The sequence below is a fragment of the Poecilia formosa genome, unplaced genomic scaffold (genome assembly GCF_000485575.1).
Source record: "Poecilia formosa unplaced genomic scaffold, Poecilia_formosa-5.1.2 Scaffold308, whole genome shotgun sequence".
NCBI classification, from domain to species: domain Eukaryota; kingdom Metazoa; phylum Chordata; class Actinopteri; order Cyprinodontiformes; family Poeciliidae; genus Poecilia; species Poecilia formosa.
Window position 1 is genome coordinate 97,152 of NW_006800247.1, and position 10,267 is coordinate 107,418.

The 10,267-nt window shown below is 39.6% G+C and overlaps 1 protein-coding gene and 1 long non-coding RNA gene across 2 annotated transcripts; one reads left to right on the top strand and one right to left on the bottom strand.

Moving 5' to 3' along the window:
• Positions 1-2,124: 2,124 nt before the first annotated feature.
• Positions 2,125-8,244, top strand: aldoab (aldolase a, fructose-bisphosphate, b). The gene is made up of 7 exons (XM_007572745.2): positions 2,125-2,239; positions 3,640-3,758; positions 4,720-4,986; positions 5,056-5,216; positions 6,085-6,343; positions 7,602-7,801; positions 7,875-8,244. Exons 2-7 carry the CDS (start codon positions 3,647-3,649, stop codon positions 7,965-7,967), a joined length of 1,092 nt encoding a protein of 363 aa, XP_007572807.1. The 5' UTR covers positions 2,125-2,239; positions 3,640-3,646; the 3' UTR covers positions 7,968-8,244.
• LOC103152325 (uncharacterized) lies at positions 2,265-3,633 on the bottom strand. The gene is made up of 2 exons (XR_001658734.1): positions 3,426-3,633; positions 2,265-2,926 (listed from the first exon to the last, which is right to left on the bottom strand). It is a non-coding gene; the product is annotated as an uncharacterized LOC103152325 (long non-coding RNA).
• Positions 8,245-10,267: the final 2,023 nt, after the last annotated feature.

Consider the following 10,267-nt stretch of genomic DNA (forward strand, 5'->3'; position numbering starts at 1 on the left):
ATCACTGGTATGATGTAAGCTAATTACAAATGACAGTAGTGATAGTCGGTATCATTCCTAAGCTACACATACAGAAGCTTATGTGTATCTTAGGAATCTGCTTAGAGCCCCAAAAAGGCTTGGACTGGCTCTGTCACTTACCATCTCGAAACCACGTGCCGCATTTTCACTGGTTGTGCAGGAAGCTCCACTTTTGCTTTTCGAAGTTGTAGGGTTGAACATCTGTTTTGCAGGTTTTTTCTCGTGAGTGTAAACGTGTAAACACCACTAGGGGGCGTGGCCAGCAGAAGCTTATTTGGTTTTAAAGTGACAGAGCCCTAAAACAGCTGATTCTGAAAGGACCTCGACATAGACAGAACTGAGCAAACTAAAATCTGATTATCTAAGAATGATTTTCTGTAAAAAATAAAATAAAAATTAATGAACATGTTTTGTTTGACCTATCTTAAGCTGTTTAAGGAAGCATAATAGGTCACCTTTAAGGCTCCCACTCCTCACCCATTACCCAGCTGTGGGGTGGGTATCACAGATATAAAGCATCCAACCTTTTCTAGAGCTTGCTGTTCGACCCCCATTCCTGCCAAGCAAAGACGGGCGAGAAAGGTCGGGAAAAGGTCAAGGATCAGGGCTCTGTGTTGCCGTGTCTGGCTTGGATTTCTAAAGGCAGGTTTGCAATGTCACTTGCTGCACAAGCCCCCATATGTACCATTAGCTCCTTCGCTCTACAGAGTGATTGCAAAAGTTTTAATTCCCCTTTAACTTTCACATTTTGTCTCATTACAGTCACATTCTTCAGTCAACCTATTTATATTTTATGACAGACCAACAAAAGTTGATCACAAATATGAGGCAGTCATCATGCATAGGTTTTGAATAATGGTCACAGCTGCAGAAGTGCAGCATGTATTTGTCTTCAGCCCCCTCAGTGTTTCTACCACTTTTCATTGCTGTTGTAGCAAAAAGTGTTACTCTACCTGCGTTACACAACTAGAGACAGATGTTTTAACCATTTACTTTTGCAAAATACCTCAAGCTCAGTCAGTCTGGATGAGGAATGTCTTAATTGCATTTAGAACAGATGTTTCATAGTGTGAATAGTGAATCCTGGATGATGTGCAGTGTTAATTTTCCATCAGAGAAGGAATTCCCTGAGGATCTTCTTACACTCTTTTGCTGGGTTTTCTTATCACTCTTCAATAAAGACCAGAATTGTTGAAATGCAAAGCTAATAGTTTTTTCTGTTAACTAGTTCTCCCACCTGAGCTGTGGTTCTCTGCAGCTCCTCTAGAGTTACGGTGCTTCTCTTATTGAAGCTCCCTCACAACATTTTAGGTGAACGGCCATTCGGTAGTGCAATGCGTTTTGCATGTTTTGATCATGCAGTGAACAACTCTGGATAAAGTTTTAGAAGATAATTCTGCTTTAAACTTAACAACTTTCCTGACCTGTCTGCTGGATTCCTTAGTTTTCAATGATTTCTAATGTTCTCTAACAAACCTTCTCAGAACAGCTGCATGTATACTGAAAATGACACCATTTACTGTATCAGGACAAATAGCTGATTTTATTTGGGTGTAAAATTGGCTATTTTACACCCAAATAAAATAGCAGGCAATTTGACTTGCCTGTTAAAGACAACAGGTAGGTCAAATATTTTTGGTTTTTATTGATATTTTTCATTTAACTTTACATCACATGAAACTCCATAAAACACATTATAGTTTGTGATTTTAACTCTACAAATTGTGAAAAAGTTGCATCCATGGTACTGTAATACAGAGCAGTGTTCTACCATTCAGCCTTTAAAATAAGAGGCTTGTTTTGGTTTATGTAATACATTTTTAACAGTGTTTTAGTTTTACACATTTCACTAAAGCACTAAAAAAAATGTTGGAAATTGCTGAATTTAGGTGCAGGAGTGTAAAAAAACTGGGATCAAGCAAACCTGCCTGTTCACCTCTACAACCGTTTCAACTTTGTTGCGTTCTCTGCCATTCACCGAAACCATCTTTGCCCTTTCAGTGGCTGCTCACTAGCATGCTACTCCAGCCTGAGAGCTCGCTGAATGTCACAAGCCGTCTCTGGTTGCGTCCTGTTCTTTTTATAGCCGGGCAGCTGAAATGTGAGGGGTCACAATGGCAGGATAAATACAAGGGCCAGCGCGGCAGAGAGGTGTCGCAGACGAAGGCCGGATCTTCTGCCTACCACTCTTCTCTCAGCTCTCCTCCCAAACTCAAAGGTAAAATAAAAAAGAGCGCAGAGTCTAAAATCTCCTCTTTTTATTTAATATTTTGAATAATCAGAGATAAAACAGACGATTGTCACATTTTGTAAGTGCGAGTTGACTGCAAAAAGATACGTGTGCTGCATGCAACCCACAGGCTCACCACTGCAGCTGACATGCTTCGTACAAGTTTTTCACTTGTTTATTACAAAGACTTTTAACGTGTGGTGAATAACATCATCACAGTACTTCTGCCTGCAAATCTGTTTTATCTTTAGCCCCTATACAGTGAACATAACAGCTTGTTACGGTTCAATAGGTGCTGTGAGTGAGCAGACAGAGCATCAGAGACTGTGGTTAGTGTGGTGGCGTTTCTGTTTTCGATACGTGAGAAACTAACAAGTTGTCGTTTAGAAATGGTTTTAATCCAGTAGGGCTGTTTGCATTGTTAATCCTCCTCCAGAGTGGCATGGCTGCTGAACATGTGAGGATTTTTCCTCGACTTTGGAGCCTTGCAGTGGCATACCATGTAAATTTAGCTCAGCCTATTCATAGAGCAGGCAAAGACAAGAGGAAGCAAGTGAAGGGAAAGGTCAGAGATACTAGGCTGGAAAATGGAATAGGTCAGCCACATGCTAGGAGGGATTTTAAAGTGTGGGGGTGGAGTGCAGATCTCCTAAGTATGACGGCATGTTAGGGCCACTGCAGATAGAAAAAAACACAGAAAGGTGGAGTTAATTTAGCCAGAAAGCTCATAAAGTTTGAGTTTCATCACAGAATTCCTTTCTATCAAAACAAGGACTTTTCTGAGCTTCAAAAATTTACAAGATAAAAACCTGAAATTTTTAGATTAATCTCATAATTATTTATTGAAACAAGGAAATTTATGAGCTCAAAAAACTGAAAATCTGTGAGGAGAAATAAAAAATGAAATTTTGTAGGACAAACATTTGAAACTGAAATCTCAAAGTTTTTTCTAGAAAAATTTCTGAGATTTATCTCAAAATTAGTCAGCTTTTTGGTGGAAATTTACCCCTCATTTTTTTCTAACTACAACAGCCCTGGTAATCATCAGTGCGTTGTTCTGAGAAGTAACAGAAAACACTCATACATGTGAAACTGTACCAAACGCTTTAGCAGGTTTCCCTTTATACCAAAACTTAGAGAGACAAAAAAAAACCCATATGCAAATACTCCTCACCACCACTTCCTTCACACTGTCAACCTTTCGGTCTTTGCCCCTCACTGAGCACTTTCCCACTCATCTAGAAGGAAACCAAAACCACAGACGTTAGACGTTGCACCGTTGCAGTTTTTCTGAACTTTTCCCCCCGTTCAGTACTTGGTAAAGTTTAAGCTCCTTTGTTTGCTCTTGGTGGTCCTAAGCTTTGTCTGTGCTTCCTTTCTCTACGCAGAGTCAGGATGCCTCACGCTTATCCTTTCCTCACTCCTGAGCAGAAGAAGGAGCTCAGCGACATTGCTCAGAAGATTGTCGCTCCAGGCAAGGGAATCCTTGCTGCAGATGAGTCCACAGGTGAGAGAGAGCGAGCAGTGAGAATCCACCGCGAATGTAAAACAAACATCCTCCTTAAAAATCTATTTATATCATGGCAACCAAGAGCTAAACACTATTTAGCACAATAAACGTAATAGCAGCTGTATTGAGATCTATTGCCATGTTGCCCTCTGTTTTAAACACCAATATTACTTTTTTGTTGTTTTCAAAAATAGAGAAAATGATTAACAAATCTAAACTGTTTCTATGGATCATTTATCAGCGTAGTTTAATTCAGTCCAGGGTTCAGTTCTTAATGTCTGGGAGTTTTTAAACAGGATACCATTTAAAGTATCCCAAACTTCAGCGTTGTAATTCCAAACTGCACTTTAATAAATCTCTGTTACCAAAGAGTTATCCTGTTGGGCTTTGGCCAAGCCTTTAAGCTTTAGATTTTGAACAACAAACAACCATTGGAAATAGAAACAATCTTTAATGTCCCTCAAAAGGGAAATTCAGGTGAAATAGCAGCAACAGATTTAAAGGTTCACACAAAAAGTTCTTAGTGTTAAAACAAATGATAAAAAAAATCAAGATTGTAATAATAATAAACTATATATAAGATTACAGAAAACATTATCCTTAAAAAAAGAACTTAAAACTTGCCCTTTAAATGTTATTCAATAGTCTGATTGAGATTTGAACATTATTTTCTATCCCAGCTATAAATAGTAGCTCAGATGTGGTATCAAGCTGATCATGTGTCATATTTTTCACTAAATTACCATTTGTTTACTGTAACTACAACCACAAATAGTGTCACTACTTAGAAATGTTGATTCAGCAATGGTTAATAGCCAAACCCATGCTAACTGGATAACTCTTTAGCCCGAAATAAGTAACTTTGAGACACTTTAGCATTGATATATGCACCTTTAAATCAAAATAATATGGAATCTTCTGCATTAGTTCAGTCAAAAAGTGGTTTTATAACCTGCAGGGAGTGTGGCTAAGCGCTTCCAGAGCATCAATGCTGAGAACACTGAGGAGAACAGGAGGCTGTACCGCCAGCTCCTCTTCACTGCTGACGACCGCATCGTCCCTTGCATTGGTGGCGTCATCCTGTTCCACGAGACCATGTACCAGAAGACCGACGACGGAAAGACCTTCCCTCAGTACCTGAAGGAAAGAGGCATGGTGGTCGGCATCAAGGTAGACAAGGGTGTTGTCCCTCTGGCCGGGACCAACGGCGAGACGACCACCCAGGGTGAGTAGAACAGCAGCTGGCAACCAATGATTTGTGCCAGCCACTTTTGCAATACGTTCCGTCCGACAGGTCTTGATGGACTGTATGAGCGCTGCGCACAGTACAAGAAGGATGGTGCTGACTTCGCCAAGTGGCGCTGTGTTCTGAAGATCACGCCCACCACCCCCTCAAAGCTGGCCATCCTGGAGAACGCCAATGTCCTGGCTCGCTACGCCAGCATCTGCCAGATGGTGAGAACAATCTCTTTGAAGGTTCAGAATCTGTTTCACTGAGGATTTTGTATCCATTAATCCCATAGTTGTTAAGTTAAACTTTAAAAACAGCTCAAACCTTAAAAGTCGTAAATACTCAAATACAATATGTCCATCAATGTCAGGAAAATGTTAAGAAGTTAGAATTTAAAGAAGATCTATTATCCAAGATTCACATTTTATATGTTTTTGTACTTGCATTTGGGTCTCAACTGCTTCTAAAAACAGCAAAAGTTCTTAAAAAACACGCAGCCAATTAATTAATGTCTGTAAAATGACACCTTTCAAAAAAACTCCTGATTGTTGAGTAACAAATCAGCAGGCACTTCCCCTGACCTAGCTACCCAAACAAAGCCTAGCTGGTTACCTAGCAACCTAGCGAGTGGAGCTCCGGCATGCTTAGCTAGTTTTACTGAAGTATGCGCTATACAATGGCTGCTGGAAAAGAGAAGTATTTTGTTGTTCACTTACTGTCCTGAAACTACTTGCTGCATTCTTGTGGGTTGTGCAGGATGCTCCACTTCTGCTTTTCAAAGAAAGCAGGTTTTCAACAGTTGAAAACAGTTGAAAAAAAGTTGAAAACCAATGTTTTCAACTGTTTTCACGTGCGAGTGTAAACATTGCTCTTACAGTGACAAGAGGCCCTGAAACAGCTCATTCTGAAAGGAGCTCAGAACAGGCAGAACTGAGCAGACTAAAATCTCATCATCTAAGAATGATTTAGTACAAAAAATGCAATGAAGACATTTAGTATAGAGCTGTGCTAACTGTTCAAGGAAGCATAAAATGTCACCTTTAGCATCAGCAGTGTCTTTCCTCTGATATTCTTTGCTCCTGTGTACCTCAGCATGGCATCGTCCCCATCGTTGAGCCGGAGATCCTCCCTGATGGCGACCACGACCTGAAGCGCTGCCAGTACATCACCGAGAAGGTCCTGGCCGCCGTCTACAAAGCCCTCTCCGACCACCACGTCTACCTGGAGGGCACCCTGCTCAAGCCCAACATGGTCACCTCCGGACACTCCTGCTCACACAAGTACAGCAACCAGGAGATCGCCATGGCAACGGTCACTGCCCTGCGTCGCACTGTGCCCCCTGCAGTCCCAGGTAAGGAAAAAGAAAGGCAGCTTTCTTCTTTACGTCCTCAGTTCTTGATGGATTTATTGATATAAAGGATAAATACAGGGCCGGCCCAAACCTTTTTGGGGCCCTAAGCAGATTTTACTTTGGGGTGCCTCATATTAATATGTCAAAAACTAGATACTTCATCAGTCCTACGCTACACTATCCATGTAACATAACTACTATTAACTTACACTGCAAAAACACACAATCTTAACAAGTATTTTTTTAGTCTAGTTTCTAGAAAAATATCTCAGCACACTTGAAATAAGACAAATTTAGCTCACAATTAAGTTTTTAGCAAGATGTAGGAGCTTGTTTTAAGTCAGTAATATTATATAATTGAATATTGATGAAGAGAGATTTCCACTTTTAAGAGGAAATTATTTTATAAGTGAGACATTTCCTTATTTATAATATGAGGAAATGTCTTCATATTACTTCCTCTCATTAGTACAGTGCTTCTCAATTCCAGTCCTCACCGCCCCCCTCCTCTGCATGTTTCTGAATCAGCTGTTCTATTCCAGAACAGCTGATTCAAATGATTGCATGACCATCAAGTACTGCAGAAGCCTGTTAATCACCCAGAGATACAATTCAGGTGTGTGGCAGAAGGGAAACACCTAAAACATGCAGGGCAGGGGGGATTGAGGACCGGAATTGAGAAACACTGCATTAGTAGAACCAATACTTAAAGATATTAATCAATATTAAGGATATATTGACTTAAAACAAGCTCCTATATCTTGCTGAAAAGCCACTTTTAAGTTAGTTTTGTCTTATTTTAAGTGAACTAAGGTATTTACATTAGAATTTAGACCAAAAATACTGATGAGATTTGTAATTTTTGCAGTGTGCATCATATCCATTTTATTATTTGTCTTGGTTTTAATCTTATAGGAGTAGCAAACAAGCGAAGATGCTATAATTAATTTGCATTTTTAAATGCAGAGCGGTGTTTGCTGTAACTATTTGGAAGTAGCATTTGCAGACAAACACTGAATTTGCAGTAAGCAAGTTAGCAAGTTTAATATGTTATGTTCTTAAAATGTAAAACAGAAACTGTTGACAGTGTAAAATATGTAATCTATCAATACAAAATAAAATAAAATGATGCTCTTGGGGGCCCCCTGGTGGTGATGGGGGCCCTAACCACCCCCTTCGCTCATATATGCCTTGGGCCTGCTCTGGATAAATCTTCAGGGAAAGTTGTTACTTGACTGTATTTCCATTCCTTGTACAGGAATCACCTTCCTGTCTGGCGGCCAGAGCGAGGAGGAGGCCTCTGTCAACCTGAATGCCATGAACCAGTGCCCTCTGCACCGACCTTGGGCTCTGACCTTCTCATACGGCCGCGCCCTGCAGGCCTCCGCCCTGAAAGCCTGGGGGGGCAAGAAGGAGAACGGAAAGGCATGCCAAGATGAGTTCATCAAGAGAGCTCTGGTAAGCTTTCAAATATGAAATACTCCAGAATGAACTCAGAATAAATCCACTAATGTTAATGTTCCTCCTTCAGGCCAACAGCCTGGCCTGCCAGGGCAAATACGTCTCCTCTGGAGCCAGCGCTGCTGGTGGAGAGTCACTGTTTGTGGCTAATCATGCTTATTAAGCATAAATACACTCCCCACCTTCTACTCACCATTTCTGCATCACCATTTATAAAAAGGGCATTTCCTACATAAAGGAGCGCCTTCAACATCCTTTGTTCACCAGTAAGAGCAACACCAACACTTTGGCCGAAAGAGAAAGAAGTGGAAAATGTTTGTCTCCATTCCCTTACCTTTTATTTCTAAACACCTTTTTGTACAGGTGAAGATTCCCTTTTTGTTTTTACACAGTTTGTTCCTTGATCTGCTTCGGACAAGTACAGAGTTTAACATTTACACTGCAAAAAATACTAATCTCACCAAGTGTCTTTAGTCTAGTTTCTAGCACACTTGAAATAAGACAAAACTAACTTACAGGTAACTTTTCAGCAAGACATAGGAGCTTGTTTTAAGGAAATAAATCCTTAATATTGATTTTTATCAGTGGAACTAATAATTTTTCATCAATATTAAGTAATTATCCAACTAGAAACATAACTAAAAATGTAAGATTTGTGTTTTTTGCTGTGTACAAATACCGTGAAATAAAGTTTGTATCCAAACATGTTGCTTTACTTCCTGTTTGTAGTTCTCTTCTATTTGCATGTCGCATAATAACAGTGATAAACTGAAGCAGGGAGAGAAGCTGCATTAGTGGCAAAAAGAAGCAGCTTCAAAGATATGTTCCATGATTAACTTCTTCATTTCTGCAGATAAAATTGTCTGTTTTGGAAAGAGGAAGAAAACTTATTGGTTTTTGCAATGTGTGACAAGAAAGGTACTGAGAAGATAAAAGGTGTTATCACTGGGCACCAGACGTCAGTCGCAGCAAATGCTAAACCCATTTTAGTCACAGCGGCCCTTCGCAGGATGTCATCCTTACTTTGTCACCTCTAAACATGGCAGCGGTTGAGTTTCGTAACAGCCGCAGCCTGGTTCTGGCTCAGGCAGAGCCACAGTCCAAACAAAGCAACTTCTCTGCTGACTTAATCTGTAAGTATTAAAATAAATTTGCATATAATTTTTAGGATATCTGTAATGCAGGAAATGAGTTGTTTGAACATTACAGTGAAACACAATGGAGATTAACTTAAAGCTGCAGTATGTCACTTTTAAAACATTAAGTTTTTTCTATATTTATTCAAATTGACACTGTGTCCTGACAGTATAATCCGAGATAATCTGTTAAAAAATTGAGCTCTCCTCTGCCTGCTACTAATATGAACCACTCCCAGTCAAAAACATCCAATCAGAGCCGGGAGGCGGGTCTTAGCGCCGTCAACCATACTTGTGTACGCCGCTCAACGTCATAATGCTGGAGAAACAACTTAATGTTACAGGAAAATAAATCATTAGTGGCTATGCTAGCTAGCTTTAGCATTGGCTTCAGGCTTCATAGTAGTGAAACAGCAATAGCTTAGCAGAGACTGGTTGAGCATGAGCTTGATTGACAGCACTAAGTCCCTCCTCCTGGCTCTGATTGGTTGTTTCTGAAGCGTTTATATTCTGCACAATAATAATATTTACTTAAAAACCTCAAATAGTCTGAGCGGCTGATTATTCCAGATTCATCTTCTTCCACAGTTTTATCTGATGCTTGCTGCAAATTCACATAAATCTAAGTGATTGCTTTTTATAAACATTGTTAGCTTAAAGAAAACCTACAGTAATAAAAATAAAATCATAAATGCAATTAATATATTATTTCAGCTGCAGTAATGTAGAGCTGTAAAGCAATCAGATAATGTCTGACATTTAACGGTAACTGGTTGAGTTTTCCTTTTGTTAGTAGGAATGTCCCTACCAATACTGAAACAGGAAATTGCACAAGAAAAGCAGATTAAGTCATGATGAACGTCATGATTTCTCGAAATGAGTCCATGTCTGTACCTGTCTGTCTCCTCAGGAAGTTTCAGATGATAAATAAATGTATTGATTACCAGATTACAGTCAACTTCCTGATCTGTAATCAGCTGTTCCACAGCAACAAGTCAAAGCAGAACAACAAACATCTGACTAAACGACGTCATTACAGTTCAGAGGTTCATCCTGTTTTAGTCACTCGTTTGCATGACAGACAGACAGACACTTTATTGCCCCCAAAGGGAAATTTGTCTTGTACATTATACAATAAACAAAGCTGCTTCTGCTATGAAATACAATTCACACAGTAAAAGTCATGTGAATACCATAATAAAAGAAATGTTTAAAACAGATGGCTAAATAAAAACACATTACACGTTCTCACATACATGCCAGCAAAAAACAAAACTGGGTCAATATTTTGCTAATGTAAAAAAAAAAACAATTTCGCAACAGATGT

Coding starts and splice junctions, on each gene's coding strand:
- aldoab (XM_007572745.2), top strand. CDS start 3,647: ATGCCTCACGCTTATCCTTTCCTCACTCCTGAGCAGAAGAAGGAGCTC. Junction 3,759..4,719: donor TGCTGCAGATGAGTCCACAG/GTGAGAGAGAGC, acceptor TATAACCTGCAG/GGAGTGTGGCTAAGCGCTTC. Junction 4,987..5,055: donor CGGCGAGACGACCACCCAGG/GTGAGTAGAACA, acceptor TCCGTCCGACAG/GTCTTGATGGACTGTATGAG.